Here is a 22,391-nt window from a genome sequence, read left to right as displayed (position 1 = left end):
GGTCTGGCTTCAGTTGAATCATGATCTCAACTATTGAAGTTATTAAATACATAAATGTGTTATCTTCAAAAGAAACTTTTTTTCAATTTCATGGCAACTAATCTAGTCAATACAGATCTACATTCTCGATATTTGAGTACAGATAGTTTTATGAACTCGAACAATACAATCAGCCTGTTCAAGGTAAAGTAGCTGGCGTGAGATTTAAATCTGAGACCCAGGGAATGAAGGCTACAGGTTAATTGTTCAAAGATGTCCTACTTGGTAGCAGACTTGTAGGCCACTAGTTCAGTTCCTTATTTCGTTCTGAGTATGTACTACTAAGGTGTCCTACATCATAAGAAGAAGTTATCCAATGCTCTTTCGTTTTCAATGGCTGTGCTGGTAACGGCGTCAGCATGTGACTTTATAACTAGGTTTTAGTTTCGACACTACTTGTAAACTGACAAGTTATTGAATAACTAATAGTGAACACTACTCAACTAAGTTGTAAACGAAATAAGGCTACTGATAACTGTAACATAAGTTCATAAAATGAGTACTTTTGAGTTATACTTTGATCTATCTTTGAAGTCAAGTAGATCCATATCATTCAGGGACATAGAGAGAGCAATTCGCCTTTTAAGTAACCAACATGCCACCTAGTGCTTCGCACAGTCAAATCTATCACCACTATCATCTACGTCTGTCACGCAATGACCGAGGTAGGAAATGTAAACAAGCGGATGATAACTCAATAGTCCATAAATAAAGCATCTTTTATTAAGCAAAAATTACAAGTACATGTCGGTGCAGTTACTCCAAGCCGTCTGTAACTGTAGGATGAGTAGATAGTTTTTTATCACTAGGTCTCATGTTCATTTTCCCCATACTTATTCTGAACAGGGGTAATTATTAATATCATTGGCAGTTATATAAAAAGAGCTTGCAAGATTTGTGTACAAGTTTGTTGAATCCTATTTCAGAACTGGCTGCATTAAATTGGCTTTTCCTGTTACTTCATTTTCGGGCACAAGCAATACTTCTGAATCAATTTTTATATGTAACAAACGACGTAAGCTCCATTGGCGCTTATATCTAAGAATACTGAGTGTACTCCAAATTTTTGTTTCCATTATTCTTCGATTTCTTAAATTACTCTTTTATTTCAATAGTTGGGATCATGAGTGAATTGAAGCTAGACTGTCATAGGAAATCTGGAAGCACCGGACGGCCGTTTCGTCCTATTGTGAAACTCCTCAGCAGTACCCATCCACGACCTCGCCTCGCGGGATTTGAACCCCAGGACCCATGACCCGGGGGGCATGGATGCGCACTGCTGAGGAGTACCACAACAGGACAAAACGGCCGTCAAGTGCTCCCAGGTTTTCCATGGTGATCTAGCTTCAATTGACTGATGATCTCAACTACTTACATCACTACAATTCCCACAAAAGCCCTCCTGGTACTCTTTTACTGATTGTTAAACACGTGGACGTGGATTAAATAACGTGATCTTACTGCAGTTGTAAACTGGCCTAAAACGTTCACCTTAATATCCCGCTAAATTGATGACCAATAAAATCGGGAATATTCCCATATTGTAAATTTAGAACAACATATATAAGCGAACAATATTGTTTTCGATTAGACCCTCATCAGGCTTTACTCTAATATACAGTAATATTTATATGCATATAAATACTGGGGACCTTCTGCGTATCACATAAACAATGTAAACGTTGGGCTCACCAGATAATTTTGGTGGACTAAAATTATATTAACTCAATAATTCACAATTATAGGTAATTAGTAATTCTAATTTTAAAAGACGTGGCAATAAAATTAATGTTGACAATATAAATGAAGTTACTCCATCGACTTCTATATTATCATTATCAGGGTTGAAAAGTATCTGTCTTTCCTACGTGAACAGAATTAGTCCTTATTTATTTCGCAACATGATAGTTGCTGACCAATCAAAATGAATGTTAACTGGAGTGTATCCATACATAAGTCATTGAATTATAAGCATTGTGTAGATAATATTTTAGTTTTGTCACCTTGTTTGTATGAAATAAAAAACAATTCTCTTGACTATTCACAAAATGAATATACCTTAATTCTCATGATGTCAAAGATGCCTGAACTGGTTTTGAGGCCGTAGACAAGCTCAATTTGCATGAAGTGGAAATTTCCAATATATTGTTTAGTTACTTTGATCAGAGTCACTCACATCGTGCAAATTTCTGTTTATTTGATAGTGGCATGTAGTGTCAGTTGTTATGTCAAGTCCACATAGCTTATTCTGGCTCCCGGACAAGCCAATTTATTCATTCTTCTTGAGTCACATTTTGACCTTGTTGATTATTCGTTTATCAACCTTGAATGTTTTTATGTACACGTATATGTGTGCACTGCTTACATGTCTGTAACTTATTTTTATATGGCTATAAATATTGATTCACGCTTGGTTAAATCAAGTTAGCTCACACGCCATCTCCACCGCGCGTCGTCTCGCTTCGCTCTCTTCACTTAGCTTTCTTCGCTTCGTTTCTCCAATCGCTTGTCTGGATAAATGGTTTTACGAAATACACGTGTTGGAAATTCATTCTCGTATTTGACTTATTAAGTTCCGTTGTACACTAACGCGATTTAAGTCAGTGATTATATAAAAGAATAGTCAGGATGTATATTTCGACAGCAATTATTTGACAGAAATCAGAAACCATTCAAGTGGAGTCAGATATTGGGCCACTAAATACGTTTATTTTTGTGAAAGTATCAGTAACATTTCTACAAACAACTCAAAACCAGCCCACAAAACTGAGTTCAAGCTTGATAAACGTTTGCGGTGTAGTGAATTCCATTCACGGAAAGTGTGCCTATTTCGTGTAGCATAACTAATCCCCTTGAGCATGTATTCCGCACCCTATCTGATTTTACATGTTATAATGAACTTCAGGGTTCAGAGAAGATTAGTGGTTCTAATAACAATAATCAACAAATGACCTTTTATCAACCTTGAATAATTCATTTCACATTTTGTCAGCGCGCTAATTAAAAGGACAGTGGTATTTTTTCTCGCTGAGTAAATTCTATTGTTTTGATCGTTTATTACGTATCAAAACTACTGTTTTCACTTTAATTAAATTTATTTCAGTTAAAGTATTCGATTAGAGTACCGTTTCTGTTTCTAAATAAGTTTGTCTTCGGTACTTTTGAGTACTTTTTTTCTGTTGTATCTGTTAGTACTTTTGGTTTTAACAACCTATAGTTTTCCACCTTTTTTGGTCATAGATCATTTTTGTCTCTGAGTATTATTGCATATAGTTCTTTATTTAAAAAACCCCTGTTTAATGACTGGAGAGTGCAAAAAAAGCTATTGCCAACGTCCAGGCTGTCGTTATCCCGTTGAAAGCGGCATGCAGTGCGATGAGTACAAAGGCCGGTACCACGAGGTTTGCACGAATCTAACGCCTGTGGCTTTCAAAAGGTTCAGTAAAAACGGTTGCGTATGGCTTTATCAACAGTGTTGTTCGAATGCAAACAGCTTGCTAACCGAGGCCATCTCATTGATAAATGCTGCAAAAAAGTGTTTTGGCAAGCGTGGCCAGGACACATCGAACAGTACTCGCTCTGTCGACACGTGAATCGGTGTGAAGCAAATCCAAGTGAGTTCGAAAATAGGTGACTCACGCCGACCAAAGGGGGAAAAACAGTCTTCAAAGAGGTCTGTCTTAACCAAAAACTCAAGAAAAGAAGTTTCTTCTGTTCCCCATCTTCTAAATGGTATCCAGCAGGAAACGCCTAGGAGCCGCAATCGCAAGGCTCGATCGGTTTCTAGCGGGAAACATAACTTGACCTTCCAAACAGTCGACAACCCTCTGGAATCCACAGCATATTTGACGCAACTGTGATTGCTTCTCCTGGCAGCGTTGACGAACGGGTACAGGTTGTAAGGAAGAAACAACATAACGATATCAAAGGAAATCCTGTCCCCACAAAAGTAGTCGAGAAATCGAAGGCTGATCACAGTGACAGATCAGTTATTCTTCATAGAAGCAAGAAGAGTGAAAGCTCTGAACCAAAAACTCGTTTTGAGCATGACATTGTGCTAATAAAGCAGCTACTTAATCAACTCATGCCTCATAATATCCCCGGAGACACCGTGCCAGAGGTGTACAGACTAGGTAGTCTAGAGAACTTGAAGCCTAATTAATCCAGACTGCTTAACGTAGTACTCAAATCTTCGAATGAACGCGACTCAATTTCACAGAATGGACATAAATTAAAGGGTTCAGGAGTTTTGGTCCGTAAGCACTTGCCGTTGGAAGACCGCGTAAAAAGACAGGAAGCCGATAAAGAACTACAACTTAGGTTAGACGCTGGCGAAAGGACATAGAAATTGTAAATTTTCGGGTTGTAAGGCTTCGACAGAGAATGATACCGATGCCACTTAAATGGGCTTCGAATCTGTTACACTAATGCCCGAAACTTACTTAATAAGTGATCGAAACTAGGTGTGCAGATTGACTCTACAAAGCCAGACACAATCGCAGTTACAGAAACCTGGCTGATACAGTTTATAGATAGTATGGAACTTGATTTCGAGGGATTTACGTTAATAAGGGCCGACAGAATACAAAAGCGTAAAGAAGGGGGAGTAGTTCTATTCATTAGGAATTCTATCTCACGCATCATTATCGACAATGTCTCCCGTGAGAGTGGAACGTGTGAACTAGTTAGTTGTCGCTTGAAATGCAAGGGACAAGAGCTGATGATTGGTTTGGTCCATCGCCGTCCAAGCTGTGAGGCAAATGAGGTTCTGCTAAGCAGTCTCAATATTTGGTCACAAAGTGGTCGATGTCTAATCCTAGGGGACTTTAATGCACCTATGGTAGACTGGGAAAATCTGCGAACTGAATCGTCAGAAAATTCCTTCGAGCAGGAACTAGTTGATGCGGTTATCACATGTGCTTTAGTGCGACATGTAAAGAAGCGACTAGGTACGACCCGGACACTGAATCATCCTTACTAGATCTGATACTCACTCACTATGTGGATGACGTTGCGAACCTCCATTACATGCCACGCAGTTTTAACTTTCGACTTCCATATAACTGTTAATCGCGAGCACGCGTCAGCCCAATCCAGACCTAACGTCTGTAAAGCAAATATACCAGGTATCATGCACTCAGCATCGTTAGTAGATTGGACAATAGACCAGGAGTCCTCAGTTGAAACGGCTTGTGACGCATTTCGAAATTCATACTTGAAAGTTACCACACCCCACATCCCTTGGACTACACCAAGGGGGCCGAGAAACTCCCCACCATGGTTCAGTAGGGAGGTTCGCATCCTTCTCCGTAAGAGAAGAAAAATGTGGGATAGATTTAGGTTACTGAGAACTGATAAAACTAAATCCCAGTATAGAAAAGTCCGGAATACCTGTGCCTCGACCCTCCGTAAGTCTAGAAAGTTTTACGAAGAAAAGATTGTTAAGGAATCCATAGAATGTCCTAAACGCTTGTATCCTTATATAAACCAAAGGACAAAGAGAAGAGGAAATATTCCTGCTCTATGGGGAGACAGTACTGCCGCGTCACTAGTGGAGGACGACTTTGATAAGGCTCAAGTGTTCTCAAACTACTTCAGCAATGTATATACCATAGAAGCACCCTTCCCATCAGCTCATACAGATCCCCCCACACATACACTGGATAGCGTGACCATTAAAGAACTCGATGTCTTTCGTCTACTAAATAAGCTTGACATAGGTAAATCCACGGGGCCCGATGAATTACATCCTAGGCTACTGAAGGAATTATCTGACTTCGTTGCAAGCCCTTTAGGTACATGCTTTAACATATCCGTTACGCAGGGTCGTTTGCCGAAAGAATGGAAAAACGCCATAGTAAGTCCTGTCTTCAAAACAGGTACGAAACACAAACCTGAGAATTAACGCCCCGTCAGCCTAACTAGTGTGGTTGTTAAAACCTAGGAAGAGATTATTCGGAAGCAGTTGTTTAAGTACTTCGATGAAAACCGGATCCTTTCGGAGAAGCAGCACGGTTTTAGATTAGGTTTTGCCTGTCTCACTAACTTATTAGTGTTTCATGAAGGGCCAAAAGTTACATTGATTTCAGCAAAGTTTTTGACAAAGTTCCGCACAACCAGCCGTTATATAAGCTAAGAAATGTCGGGATCGGAGGCAATCTATTTATGTGGATAAAAGACGTCCTAGTTGCGCGCCAACAAGGAGTAAAGGTGAACTCAAAGTTATTCAGCTAGGAAACTGTGCTTAGTGGAGTGCACCAGGATACAGCTTTTGGGCCGGTGCTATTCCTATTGTATGTAAATGACCGTCTTCGTCTCCTGTCATCATCGGTCTTGCTATATGCTGACGATGTCAAGATATGGAGAACGATACGATGTAAGAATAATAGCTTAGAACTCCAAAATGTCCTGAAGAAAGTACCTGAATGGTCTCAAACCTGGCAGTTGCTGATAACTACTTCCAAGTGTACTGTGATACATATTAGTCATCAAGGTGCAAATACATCCACGATGAGTAACATTGAGCTACCTGTTGTCCAGACACACAATGACTTAAGATTCGTCGTTAGTCAAAACTTAAGGACTTCTTCACACTGCTGTGCAACAACTGCGAAAGGTTTTAGAACCCTATGGTCAATACGTAGGGCCTTCATTCATATCGACGCTTAAACTTTTTTTACTTTGTGTACAGCGTTCGTGCGTACTAAACTTGGGTATTGCATACAAGCGGCTATCCCCTGCTTAAAAAAAGACAGTGAGCTTCTGGAAAAGGTTCAGAGGACAGCAACTAATCTGATTCCCGGAACAGCAAAGCTTCCGTATGATGCTCAGTTGGCCAAGCTATACCTATTCCCGTTGTCATAGCGAAGAACTAGAGGTGACTTGATCACAGTTTTCAAATTACTTGGTAATAGATTTGCACTCGGTATGCCTTCATTTTCATTGTCTTCAGAAGCAGAAAATTTACGGGGACACACTTGTCATCTGACTACCGACTTTCCCACCCAATCATCAACGAGTGGAATTCATCACCTCAACTCGTGGTTGAGGCTTCATCCGTCGACTCTTTCAAAAGAACGTTGGGTCAACTGAGAGACCACCATTGTCAGGACTAACACAGACCATCAAGCCCCCTGTCCTTTCCAAACTGGAACCGAAACTGAAACTGAAACTATTGTAAACACTTAATCTGTCATTTCATTCAAAAATTTGAAAATTTCAGTTTCGACCCTGTAACAAAATGCACTTAATTTCTTTTAGGATAACATTGGGCCTAAACGTTCTACCTATGATTCATACATAATATTCGATCACCAATGACCTGTAAGTTTCTACATTGTGGAAACAGGCCATCACCATCAATAATGCAACTTCGGAATTCCATGATCCACCCATTGCTACTAGGCATATCATAGAAGGAAAACAAGTTTGTAGTCATCTAAATGGAGATTTCGTGTTAGTAGATACCTCTTGTTTTATTTATGGAAAAACAAGACTAGTGATCATGTAGTAGCAGTCGACCACAACTACATGACCTTTGAGGCCGAGCATATAATTATTGAAAAGGTTTATATTCAGCTATTGACACGAATAAAAGGTTAACAATAGAGAACGCAGGAACATTCAATTCAATTTAACTTGTCTTTACTCAACAAGAATTTTCGTCTAAATTTGATCGAATAGTTTCGCAGTATCCGGGCTTCCAGTTAACGTGAAACATCACTCACACCAAATATATTACTCTATCTTTAACCTAAATGTGTTCCATGGAAACTCCAGGTATCATCTTGTTAATTGTTACGATACGATCAGTCAGTGTAGACAACGATGTGACTTCTTGTGGTGTTTGAATGAACTGACGATTCCTTTGTACTTGTTGAATGCTTGATTTCGAATTCCAAATACATTACATGCACTCGTGCTTATCGTGTACTTCTTGATCCAATTGCGTTATTTCTGGGATTCTTAGTTCGTACTATAATTCAAATTCTAATGATCATATATTGTCACGTTAGCTGTTTGAGTAACGTTACTGGTTCGTCGTGACTAAAAAAGTGGTCCTTCTTATTCGGATGTAGGTCGAGTTGGCAAATGCAAATCACAACCCTTTGATACAAGTAATAGGTCTGACGTATTGCATAACCATGACGTTCTTCAGATATCTTGCTGACATAAAGTAAAATGTGAGTAAAATGGTTTATTGAGTTGTTTCAGAATGTTGTATGTTGTCAATAATGGAAAGAAAGACGAGATTAGGCTGAGTAGAAATGTGTTGAAAGAATGTAGAAAAGATTAATGTGTGATCTGCATAATATTCTTGTTGCATTTGAAAATCACCTTTTCCAACCAGCTTCAATAAAAGTGGCTGCGAACAAATGAAGATATCAGGAGTAAGCTGACTTGAAGACAGACTTCATCCTCGAAAATTCTAGAGTCTTGGCAGAAGTGGTCGAATTTGGTATACCTACTGGTACTTCATAAGAATATCCAGTAACTAACCTGTAAATCACCAATAGATGAGCATTCAAATAAGATAGAAAAAAGTGAAAGTACTTTTAAGTATTCTGCATCTTAACTCAACTTGGGCGTGCAAAATAGCCATTACCACATAAGAGAATTTCGGCTGTGTTATCAGATATATTATCAGGTATGAATAGTTATAACAGAGAGACATTTATCCCCAGTATTGGTCCGTTTCTCAGAATTCTAGCGACACCATCAGTTAGGTTCAACAAGCTGTCCTGATTTTGCATTACAGATCACTAACACAACGTTCAAAGTTTAGTGATTTACAAAGAACAACTAGACAGGATACAGTGATTTGTCAAATAACATTAAATCGTAACCAACTATGAATAAATATTGCGCAACCAAAATGACCGATTTTCACATCACCTGTAAAGTCAACAAGCAATTTATAATCTCCATGCTTCTGTTATGTATTACTCTGTCTCAGACGGAGTATATGAAATTTGAACGAACGGATGTAACTAGGGCTAAATAAGATTCAACAGCTTTAATGTCATAAGATGACATACTTTTATTAATGAAAATCTCAGAAAAATGTCAAGTGTGTATGGTTTTGCTGATATGACCACAGGACGCGTGAAATTACATTAGATTAGTCGACCATCGTTATTTTTCAAGTACTAAACCTAATACCTGGCAACAAACAACTGAAACCCTAATCATTTTTTCTCATCACCTAGAGCTTAATAGGTAGCTGAGCAGACTTATACACGAAAAATAACCAAGCGGAGTTTCTTATATGTCTTCCGAAACATTAGAATAATTTGAATTATTAGATATAACACCACATAAACGTTTAGATAACTGGAAATTATTTTGTAGTTGAAAATTTGATAACCATGAGGAACAACTCGACAAAATATATTATTCCGTCAAAGTTTCTTACATTCTTAGTAAGCATGATATACGTTCTATTAATTTAAATAGATCTGGAAATAAACGTATCCTAAATTCTTAAATATATGCGCGTGATTATATATTCACAGTAATTATTTTCGTCTTTAAAAGCTAATCATTGAGAGCGAAGAATTTTAGAACCTTCCATTTTCATAATTTCGCAATACTAACATTGAATTATTCAATACACATGTCCAGCATTGAACTGAAGAGAAGTTTGCCTTTTGTTCAATGGTGGCAACATTGAAAATGTTTGGAGTTTCTGGGTGTTTGGAGTTAGTTTAAGTCGTGTTTAGACTATAATCTACGTTTTTACTCACAAATGATATTTTACTATTGCTCATGAGCTTTTATGGCGGGGTGAAGTATAACTGCGGCCTATTAAACGACAAACTTGATTTAAAATGATCAAATCTCATGACTTATAATGATGTATTTAGTTTTTGGCGTGAGCATTATTCTTGCTAAAAGCTATCCGAAAATATCTCAGTTCATACTTAGTCATTTGAATTTGCCTATCTCTTTTATCAAAGATCCAATAAACAATATGTTTTGGAGTGGTCGACTTCCATTAGTATAATTATTCCTCCGTTGTGTTTACTTTAGGTGGGGTTCATCTAAATATTTTGATCTTCAATGAAGTTTTGTTTTTATGTTGTAAAAATTCTGATCTGGATTATTTGTCAACGTTGACGAGGTTACGTATGTTAGTATTGTGCTGATGTACGTGATTATTTCATACCAAAGTCCATAAGAAATACTGTGTTAGTTGCGTACTGTTTTCAGCGCTAATTATCGCAAGTTAAACCTACGAGTTTAACCTACAGTTTTTGCCACCTTGAAACAGCTGGAACTCTACTCTTAGTTATGCGAATGAGCGACATAAACTACATACTTATATTCTACTAATAATCTTGGTTTTGTAGTATTTTTAGGAATGTAGTGCATATAGTCTAAGTTATCCATGTAATTGAAGGGCAGACTAATCACTTACTGTTTAGTTCGTCAAAAGTTCTGAACATGAGGTCATCTGGTTGCAGTTGCAGTTTGGAAAGGATGGGAGGCTAGGTGGCCTCGGTTATTCCTGGTAATGGTGGTCTTTCAGTTGATCCAACTTCCTTTTGAAAGCGTAGATAGATTGAGCTTCAATCACGTGTTGATATGGTGAATTACATTTGTTGATGATTGGATGGGAAAGTCGATAGTCAACTGACAAGTAGTTTGTTTTGGGGTTGTGAACCAATAATGTTGTCCTCGTAAATTTTGCACTTTGGAAATAAAGAAAAACGAGAGCACATCTAATGCAAATTTATCATTATGTAATTTGGAAACTATGGTCAAGTTGCTACTGATTCTTCGATGTGACAATGGAAATAGGTTTAGCTTAGCCAGTCGAGCATTATACGGGAGCTTTGTTACCTCAGGAATCAACTTATTCGAGGTTTTTTGAACCTTTTCCAATGGCTCGCTGTCTCTTTTTAGACAAGGACCAGCCACTTGTATGCTGTACTTGAGTTTAGGACGCACGGTACTGTATACAAAGTCAAAAAGGTTTTAGCGTCGTCATAGTTAAAGGCCCTACGTATTGACCATAGAGTTCTAATTGGTTTTTTTGTACCGTTAAGTCATCGATCGGAGGTTTTCAGAAAGGAACTAGACACAAACAATATCCAAAGACAAAAGTAACTGATGACCAGAAAAAAAGTGAAAAACTGTTAGACCCAAATGTCCAGACAAGTGTGAAAAATCCAACATACTCCAAAGTACGGCCGATAAATTGCTTTTGAAAAAACGATACTCTTGGCGAATACTTTAAGTGAAATAAATTCGACTAAAGTGAAAACAGTAGTTTTGATGCGTAATTTATGATCAAAATAATAATACTAACTCAGCGAGGAAAATTACCACTGTTCTTTCTAAGCACTTCGTATACTTGCTTTCCGGAGGTTCAATCTGGCTTTTGCTAACACATCCTCGTTATTGGCCACTAAGCATACACAATAATTCTTGATGTCATAAGCAGTTTCTATATTTGAACTCAACAAAAAACTGGGGAAATAAAAGGGAATTTTACCGAGCAGATTCTCCTCAGAAACAGTATTGTAGCGATACTGCTGGTTCATATCACTCCCATATTCGTTACTTGCTTAGACACATGACTGCAAATTAAGGGTAGTGAAGATTGTAGTTTGAATTTTAAAACAATAACCAAATAGAAATTTTTTTGGAACTTGATGACCGAACCTCACTGATAGGTTAAGTGAGTTTTTTCTCTTTTACTGATTTCATAGACTAAAAAAAACCAGTAAACGTTATTGACTCATGAAATAACGCTTTATCCAACGCTTCGTACCGAATGATTTAATTTTGAAGTTGTGCAAATCAAGCATGATTTGGAACCAGGGGGAGATTTATTCCTCCCAGAAATGCTTTTTAAGTAATGAAAACTTAGTAGTTAGTGTATGAGCACATTTAGAAAGGGAAGCAAGTACGTTTCTAAATGTACCCCATAGATTTGTCAGAAATCTTTTGTAATGAAACAATACATTGGCTACAAAAGTTCAGTGGTATCTGACATGTTAGGTGGCTTCAGGTTAAAGTAAAGCAAGAAGGATGGCTGATATCAAACAATCCTTTAACTGCAAAAGAGTCTTACCCATCAACTTTGAATGCTTTACTAGCTTTGAAAATGTTGTCATTTTTTTACTGTATTTCGGAGAGGCTCTGTTGGAAACAATCTTATTAACACTGTTAAATTAACAGCTTCAAACACTTCCTTTTTATAAGTTAACTTACTTGTGGTCAGCTTAGATCACAAGGAATTACTATTTCTAATGTATTAAAATGTCTTTTTGTATCGGGAGCTCAATATTGTCTACTCACGTTAAGTTTTACTACCTGGGAAGGGAAATAACTGCGTTTAATTCATTTATCTTGGTAAATCCTACTTTTCCTAATAGTAGTAAAAGAAATCGCTGAACGATTTCAGTAGGATGTTTTTTTCTTCTATGCGTTGTTGAAAAATACCCTCAGCTCTTGTAAGTATTACTATCCTATCAATCGGAATGCAAAAGGATATAAAACTGGATGAACTTCATTTAAAGAATAAAGTGCTAACAAATAAGTGAGGATGTAATGCAACATAGCTCAAGCGCTGTCTGCGATTCAGTTTTTTAAAGTCTGAGTTCCTATCAGTTTTATACTGTTCACGACCTGTTGAGCAGGAATATCTTTAGTTAACGAGAGAGTATAAATAAACAAACTAATGAATACGAACTTTTAGTACTCTTGAATAGGTTAACTGTTGCACTGATGTGACGTGCAGAGTAAGTGCATAAACACAACGACTTTTCTGTGATCAAGTTCCATCGAAACTCTGACCAAAACCTGTTCGAAAAGTTTTGAAATTAGAAAGTTAGGAAAAACGTTCAAACCTGGCTTCTTAAAAACTACATCTTTGATGACTAGCCATCAAAGTTAAGTCTGATTTCTTTATAAATTGAGGATCTTCGATTGTGTGGTCATCAGTAGTATCAGCGAATAAACTCTTCAATGTTTATCCACCTTTTAAGGTTTGATGAAGTGAGTAAAAGTCAATCCGAAACCACCAAAATATAGAGCTTATTCGTATTACATAAGTATTTTTGTCTAGTCACGTTCAAATTAAACAGTAATCTGCGCAGCGCGTTCTTAGTCCATATAACACTAGCTGGAATACTTATATCGTACTCTACTTTTAATTTACTAAATGTATAATAACTTGAACACTGATGTTACTATCGCTTTGGGCACCCTGGCAGTATTCCAGCTCACATACAAATCGAATGACAAAGTTTGGCGAATATATTTGGTGCCTTCTTGTATCATTGTTTACGTGTTTAAATAAATAAAACTATCCATTTAGCCTTAAGAATTTTTTCGTAGTAAAATTATTTTTAATACTTGTAAAAACATTACGAATATTTTGGTTTGTGAAAACTCTCCTCGATTTTTAATTTATCAATGTCTTTTCTTGAGAATTCAGTTTTCATCACAACGGATAATTTTAACCTAAAGATAGTGTATTCACTACACGAGATTCGCCGGAAAATTTATAATCGAATAATTTAGTACATTAAAATATTATAAATTTACTGACGTGTTCAAAATTTTTATTTTCAGGCACAAAATTACTTGTGTAATAAAATATCATTTCATTTGATTCTAATGATTTTGCAAAAAAACTACGAAAACTTTCATTGTTCATTACATTTTTTAACCTGATCTGCTACTGAAAAAGCTTTAGGCTTGTGATACTGCTATTGTTACAACCTTCCATCACTATACAGGATGAACTTACACAGTAGTTCATCGAAACATGACGAACTTCGTGAACACATTTTTGATTACTCCAATTACTCTTCTACAGAAGATGAGAACTCTAACTGGAAGCGTTCAACTAGTGATGCAAGCTTTTTTCTTGACGGGCAGCTTCCGATCGACGAGTGGTAATGTGACATTTAAAATTTTTACAACTAATCCGTGGTTTCTATTTTAGCGACACATCTGGAAATGTTTCAGAACAAGCACGAGTTTATTGGGACTTACCAGAAGCTGTGGAAGCCTCCGTAACACCTAGTTGTGGATTAGACAGATCACAACGCAGCTACGAAGTACGAAAATTAGAAAAAGTGTCAAGTGGATCTGGTAAATTAATATAGAATGTTTTACGCTGTTGTAACGTACATCCCGAAACCTTGAGTTACTAGTGTTTTACGACCTATTTAAATCCCCGCTTCTTATTAGTTTTCGCGTTTTTTCCGTAAAAGAACATGTAATGCTATTTAGTGTGCACATAACAAATTCTAATACATCACAAGAGACACTTTTTGACTTGAATAGAATAAACTAACTGAAAGAGTTGTACGTTTGTTTAGGTTTACAAAGTTTAAATAATACTGATCTTAGCTAGACCATCATTGAAAACTGGAAGCGCTGAATTGCCGTTTTTCCTAGTATGAGACTCCTCGACAGTGTTTATCTGTGGCTTTGCGCATAGAAATCAAACCCAGGGTCCCTGATTACGCGTGCGATTGCTTAACGTCTAGATCACTGAGCCCGTGTCCGATGGCATTAATGCCCAACTTTAATTAATCCGTGATATGACAAAACACTCGTCCATTGAATTTTATGGATAAATGCCTCACTCTCGACGCGGATTTAACTCCACTTGCCTCGGTTTTTCACTAGAATTCCAGGATTTGAATTTTGAAGCTGGTTACTAGTGAGCACATGATTTCATAAAATAAAATCCCTTGAAGATATCTGAGTATCAGAAGGTAATAGAGGAAAAAAGTAGCTTAAGATTAATTACACTTTGAATGATAATGGTTTTCAGAATATTTTGCAACAATAATAACAAGTGACTAGGTCTGGAATGATTTAAACAAGTTCTTATTATCAAGCTAAACGAAAGTTGAATTCGCGATGAGTGGTTTTTACTCTTTTAGAATACAAATTGGTATTTAGCTAGCAACCGTAATTTCTACTGTACTTTGAGGAACTTAAAGTGACTGATTCAAAATTTTGTCTAGTAAGTGAACAAATATTAACCCACAAACTGGTTCTTATTCATATTTGATAGTGCTTTGTGCACCACGAACCAGACTATTATTTTACGAAATTGCAAAACTGTAACGTTAAAGCGATATCCTTTTTTTAAAATTTATTTCATACACATGGTTCCCCATATCGTCTTCAACAGATATTTCAGCAGACTAGCTCAGTGGTCTAGAGCTTAGGCGTTTGTTCTCGGGAGCGAATGTCCTGGGTTCTAAACCCGCGAACGTGATCGTGGATGCGCACTACTGAGGAGTCCCATACTTGGACGAAATGGCCATCCAGCGCTTCCAGGTTTTCAGTGGTGGTTTAGCATCAATCGATTCATGATCTCAATCAAGACCTTAACAATCTCCACAACCTCATACTGACCATTTTATTTCAGTTTGTTCTCATCGGCTGCTTGCAACCTGTGATTTTTATAAGTCATAATTACAGAATGGGTTTAAATTACTTACATGAAATATTTTAGTCGGAAGTTATTTTGACGACACAGTACAGCAAGGGTGTAAATGAATTTAATAGACGTAATATTGCAAATACATACCTTATGTAAAAGAACATCCTACAGAATTAATTGTAACGAGGGTCCAATGGACTAGAAATAAGTGATTACGTAATGAGTGAACGCTAATAAGAGTAGGATGAGTAAAGTTCAGTTAATAAAATAAGATTACTAATCAAAAAGACAATCGAAATAAAAAGACGTAATGATGTAATAAAATAAAAGTTTTAAAAATTTCTTAACATGCAATGAAGGAATGTTTGTCGCCAAGGCAAGGAAAGATTAATAGCCATCTACTGTTGAACACATAAGTCAGGTTTTCGACGCCTGATAGCAGCGGCTTCAGCGAACTTCCGAAGACTGAAGCTTCTCTGTTTGTTAATCACCTTGAATAATTGAAGGTATCGACCTGATGTCCTTTATTCAAGAAATGTCTAGAAATTTCACTGTTTAAAGTCGTTCTCTCTGTTGTTCTGAAGCTTTTTGGAACATGTTCAAAAAATTTAAGGCATACCATCATTTCTGTTCGACCCATGTAGCTGCTTTGTCTTTGATAAAAAGACTTATAAGGTTAGCTAATTACAAACTAGTTCGTAAATAGTGTAACAAGGATTTTAATAATCCAAATAAAATAAAACCGACTAGTTTAGATGCTAGAATTAGATATCATATTAAACATTTTTTTAATGTGATCTGATCTTAACATCTTATCAATTCTTTATTAGGATTCCTTGTATCAATATCCTCATACTTATTTTTGCTAGCTAGTGACCAACTTTATTTTTATCAATTGAAGCATTCTGAATTTCATTTATAGTAATGATGTTTGAGCATTAAATGTTTTTAACAACTGAATGAGAATAAAATGAAATAGAAGGAATCTAGGTTATTCTGCTTACACCGTTGTTCTTGCTCTTTTCAAGTTTAACGAAGAAATGTGTATGGAATTTCTTATTTGTTAGGATGTTGGCATTAACGTGTTGTTAGCGGTAGTAAAATATTTTAATCTAAAGAATTTGATTGGTTGTTAGTTCTAATCTTATTTACATATTTGTGTTTGGTTTAGCAACATCACGTGTTCAGGTGCATCGTGTGCATTTTCGAGAGCACAACTTACCACCAATAATGAGAAAAGATGGAACGAATCGTTCACAGTCAACACCATTTACACCATTTCAAAATATAGACTGTGCACGTTTATTGAGACAGTTTCAAGAACAGCAGCAACAAAGAGATTATAATCTTGATTCAACTCGATTATTATCTGTTCAGCATCGTTCAAAATCTGACGCAAATCAGTCAGTATCATCAAGTTCTAAATTTGTTTTAAAGACTACTGATCATCAATCTGATCTGACAAATAACGACGCAATTATTATGGGTAATAAAGCTATTAAAAAAGAATATATCAAAGAATCAACGACATCATCATCATTATCAAGTGTTCTTAATAATAGATTTGATACATTTATCAATCATACTAGTGATAATGTTGATAATAAAATTATTAATGATATTAATCCTAAAAGTAACCACAATTTTCAAATGATTGAACAAAAAATGATATCAGAAATGGAAAAACTAAGACATATTTCGTTGTCACCCTTCACTGTTTCATCATCTTCATCATTATCGACCATCGTGCAGCCATCAGACAATATTGCTAATATTATAACAACAATGACTACAATACCACAAGATAACAATTCCGTACTTGTACGGAACGAAAAAGACATGAATCGTTTAAATGAAGAATATAAGGTAATGCTTGCATTTGATTATAAAACATTGAAATATACAAGATAAAATTAATTAATTTTAGTCTATTCTAAATTAATTTCTGTTGTACACTCTTTGTATAGACGTCATCCTGTAGTTTTCATTCTTTTAATTATTTATCATAATTATTCCTATAATAGCATTATTGGCGGTGTTCATTCAATTCTTTTTTGATACATAATTACTGCATTACTATTGTCTAGAAAAGTAAAATTAAATGTAATATATTTCATATACCCATATTAGTTACTAAGTGCTTAGTATCGATTTTAATATTACTTTACAAAAATTAACCAAATCATATTAAACGAAGCTAAAAATAAATTCTATTGTTCTAATATTTTCATAAAAGCCAAATAAAATAGGTAACTTTTCATGTTGTTTTATATTTGATAAACATATCCACCTCTTCACAAAATACATTACTGTTTATTGTGTTTATTTACAGATCTTAATGTTATTAACTTTTCTTTTCATAATATTTACATAATTTCTATGTAAATAATACATTTAGGTAAACCAATAATCATGGAATTGTATATATTATAAATCGTTTACAACCATTGATGATTGAAAATTTGAAAAAGATAAAATGTATCTGTCTGAATATTAAAATTAGACAGTACTTTTCTAAAAAAACATTTCGAATTAAAATTCTGCTAAATTATATTTTCATTTTTTAATTCTGTAAAACTACTAATTCCTTCATCAAAGTACAATAATAATGTAAAAGGCTAAGTTGGAGTAAATCTAATGATTTAATCTGGGTAGGAAAGAACATTATTGATCAATAATTTTCAAGTTTTATACGACTGATCAAATGTTTTAGTTAGGTTTATGTGATACGATGTGACAACTTCGTGCACTACACAAGATATAAATCAATGCTATTCATAGAGTTATTAGATTTTTAGCTTGATTCTTGCAGTAAGTTAACAGTTGAATTCCGTATTTTTTTTTGTAAACCCTCTAATTCATTTTATGATACACACAAATTAACTTATCTGACAAAGGTTATGAAATTTAAGTGAATCAGGTGTTTAAAGATAGATTTAAATTGCTTTTCCATGTTATTTTATTCACTTTTTACGTGAAAATATCATACGTGAAATCACTAAGTATGAAAGCGTAAATGCACACCTCTGGGTAGATAATTTATCAATATCATGTTTGGTACAGAAGTTCGATTATTCTACTAGCCGTCATTGAAATATATGATCAACCTGTGAATATAGGTGGTATTAAGATATCTCTTTAATAACCCCATGTGATGAAACAAGTCTAGAAATGGACACCAACCTTTTTTTCTGTGATATCACGATGTCATTTAAAAAACAGGTTTAATGTTGATCATATGTGAAGTGATCGAACTATTGACATTAATGAAAGAAATCACTATTTATGATTTGATAAAATAAAATGTTTTAGTTAAAAATGTTTATTATGTCGACACCTGGCATCATTCACGTCTACATTCTCTGTTAATTTATTCATCAGAAATCGTAGACTGTAAAAATTACACCTTACAGCTCATTGAATTAAGGTACCTACTTTCTTTTTAAGTTTTATATAATTCAGTACATTGTATCTTTAGAATTTATTTGATCTGTGATACGAAATTAAAAATGATTGAATAATTAATCATTTCTGCCAAAATTCATTTATCTCAACAAGATGATTATTTCTCCAAATTTGTCGTAAAATATAAAGTTACCAACTAAAATACAGTTGAACGAAAATTTAAAATAATAAACTAATGACATCCTTGCATGTATATATAGTACACCAACCAGTCAGTAATAACTTAGGCTCTTACATAAATGTGCATCTGTTCGATTCATCGCAATTAATTTCTGTAAGATAATAGAAATATGACAGTCATAAATGTCAACGTAATAATATCAACTTCAGTGGATAATTAAATAGAGAAAATGTAATCCAAAAGACTGAAATAATATGAAACTCAACTTTTAGGTGAATATAAAAAACAAATGCGTCTACATTGTCATCAACCACTAATTAATCAGTCTACTCTCATTCTAGCCAAAAAGCATACAAAGGTTAACGTTTGTGCAACGAGTTTTATCATTATCGATTAATGAATGTTTCCGATCTCACTAACTGATTAACCAGCTTTCGCTTGGTACCTAACTCTTATTAATTTCTTCTGCTACGTGTTTGACATGCTTCGCAAACATTCATTATCAGTTACCGGCAATTAGCGTATTTATCCAGCACTAGATGTTTGTTCATTTCAGCTCTGTAACGGCATGAATTAAACTGCTGAGTTGTATATTCATACTTTCATAAACAGATATACATTTCTAAGCCGTCGTTCGAGGTATATATATCCTAAATACAAACATAATATCACACATTTATAATGTCTTGAAAGATAAGTCTGAAATCGATATTCATAGCACGTTTTCAAAAGGTTGCTTATCGATTAACTCAAAGAATCTATATAGATGGGAATCTATAAATAATTTTTGGTGTCTCATAATTAAAATGATCGTTTTCCATCGATTAAACAAATTCATTTCTTCAGTACTTTCAATTTCCTCTTACTTTATCCAAATTAATGCTCAATATAAATAGGGGTTTGATTTGTTTCCTCTTTTTAGTGGTGTTTCCTCTACTGGACAACTGATAGACTGACTTGGTTTTTGAGTACATGAAAAATTACTTTAATCATCAAAGCTTATACTGCAGCAACCTCAGAGTTTGACTACTTCGATTGTTTTGTTATTCCATAGAATTTAGTACATTTACTACAACTCTATTAATTATCACAATAAAAGTTATTTAACGTTAGTTCCAGAACTACGATTCCTTGTTTATTCATTTGTTAACTAAAATGCTCTATTTATCGATCAGTTCGGTCATTCATATATATTTTCATATAAGGCGTAGGCAAATGTAAGTTCCAGATAAATTATTTTTATGACTAATAACACGCACGAAGCATAGACTAACAATTTTGGTCGAAGCTACATGTTTTCATTCTCACGAAGAAATATGTTTCTTAACAAACAATCCAATTACATGATCAAGATACCTTAACTTTCTTTGTACTTTTTAGACCATAACCAACTGTGAATATTGGTTAAATAAAGCACGTCAAGCATGTGAAAATCAGGCTGATTTGAATGTTTTAACTGCCGATCTTATAAAACCTGATGGTCTTTTAGAAACAATTGCATCAAGACTTATCAAACCTATTGAGTCTACTTCGGAAGCGCCTATTACTGATTTTACTCAGAATATCCATGAGCAATATTCTCACTACGATGATCCAGAAACAAGTGAACTATTTACAGAATCTACAGATAATGTAGATGGAAAACCTGTGAAATTACTTTCCAGTACAACATCGGACTTAAATCTTCCGAAGGTCAATCAGTATAATGAAGCTAGCAGACGAGTTGTTATTGGCTCAGCACGACTACTCAGTCAGGTATTTAAAATGTTTGTTCGATTTGCACGTATTGTCACTTTGTCTGGAACTTTCTAACAAAATGTACATGTATAGTATCATAATTAATATGCACTTTAATTATGTATTTCATCAGTTTTTTTTATGAATAATGATTACTTAATGTCACCAATTTCAGAGACGTTAGTACGGATAGTTGAGCATAAAGCCTTTTGACAATTTATATTATCAAAACAGATTAATTAACACCGTTCTATTTTTAAAATAAATCATTGCATCATGACCAATAAATGAAATCGTTCTTGAAAACTTGCGATGAAATTGGCAAGTTAATTTTTGGGTATGAGTAAATATATGTTACGCCTTTATTTGATATAAACGAATCCATCCTCAATTCATAATTTCTTCAAATACAAATAAGCCATTTGAAAGTTACTTAAGGGCTAAATTAGTAATAAATTCTGATGAATATATACCACTTAAAAATTAAATGACCCGGTATTTATACAGAATATCGACTAGAATGCGCATATTACAGTAATGCTATTTCTAACGATAATAGTGGATATTATGGGTCTGTCATCCATTTCCTATTAACTGAATTCGGGTATATTTGTAAATTTTCAGCTGTAGAAAGTTGAAAATAGTTTCAAGGGTTTTACTAATCTACATTAATGATAAAATACGTTTTATATTAAGAACATTTCTAATAAAATGTTTATTATTTTTTATAGATCATTGTTATATCAATTTAAACATATCAGTTAATCTACGTAAGATACAAAAAATACTTCATTAAGTTATAAAAACTTTAGTTTTTTCCATTGATTAAAAATTTGAGAATACAACCGTCGTTTATTCTGTGAAATTGTTTTGTTATGTATCATTTACCATAAAAGTAAGTTATATCTCATAATAATTAGTGCATTCATTAACCCAGCTTCGCTTTAAAAGCCTACGAAAAATGTGGAACAAAATGTCGAACAAGAGCAGAAAAAGCCAAGGCACAAGCTGAATACACAGAAGTAAACAAACAAGTGAAGAGGAGCATCAGAACCGACAAACGTAAATATGTGGAAGATTTAGCAACGGCGGCGGAAAAGGCTGCAAGAGAAGGAAACATGAGACAATCGTATGACACGACAAAGAAACTCTCTGGAAATCGCCGCAAATCAGAACGACCAGTGAAAAGCAAGGAAGGCGAGGTAATCACCAACATTGAAGAGCAACAAAACAGGTGGGTGGAACACTTCGAAGAACTCTTGAATCGACCAGCTCCACTGAACCCACCCAACATCGAAGCAGCACCCACGGACCTCCCAATCAATGTTGGCCCACCAACAATTGAAGAAATCAGCATGGCCATCAGACAAATCAAGAGTGGCAAAGCAGCAGGACCGGACAACATTCCAGCAGAGGCAATAAAAGTAGACGTAGCGGCAACTGCAAGGATACTCCACATTCTCTTCAATAAGATTTGGGGTGAGGAACAAGTACCAACAGACTGGAAAGAAGGACTTCTGATCAAAATACCGAAGAAAGGCGATCTCAGCAAGTGTGATAACTACAGGGGCATCACTCTTCTCTCAATACCGGGAAAAGTCTTCA

At 35.1% G+C, this 22,391-nt stretch overlaps 1 protein-coding gene across 2 annotated transcripts in view; it reads left to right on the top strand.

Moving 5' to 3' along the window:
• Nucleotides 1-9,687: 9,687 nt before the first annotated feature.
• SARM1_1 (Sterile alpha and TIR motif-containing protein 1) overlaps nucleotides 9,688-22,391 on the top strand; it is a 33,631-nt gene continuing 20,927 nt past the window's right edge. Inside the window, exons 1-5 of one of the 2 annotated variants that reach the window (XM_051216364.1) lie at nucleotides 9,688-9,740; nucleotides 13,627-13,952; nucleotides 14,003-14,151; nucleotides 16,635-17,329; nucleotides 20,430-20,804. In XM_051216364.1, the coding sequence (XP_051073781.1) occupies nucleotides 13,795-13,952; nucleotides 14,003-14,151; nucleotides 16,635-17,329; nucleotides 20,430-20,804 (1,377 nt within the window). In that variant the 5' untranslated portion in view covers nucleotides 9,688-9,740; nucleotides 13,627-13,794. Of the gene's footprint in view, nucleotides 9,741-13,626; nucleotides 13,953-14,002; nucleotides 14,152-16,634; nucleotides 17,330-20,429; nucleotides 20,805-22,391 lie in introns of those variants that run through there. The other variant, XM_051216365.1, reaches the window with a different exon arrangement.

The sequence above is a fragment of the Schistosoma haematobium genome, chromosome 1, assembly GCF_000699445.3.
Source record: "Schistosoma haematobium chromosome 1, whole genome shotgun sequence".
In the NCBI taxonomy this organism is placed as follows: Eukaryota; Metazoa; Platyhelminthes; class Trematoda; order Strigeidida; family Schistosomatidae; genus Schistosoma; species Schistosoma haematobium.
The sequence above is the reverse complement of the archived record's forward strand: the minus strand, read 5'-3'. Positions and strand labels throughout refer to the sequence as shown.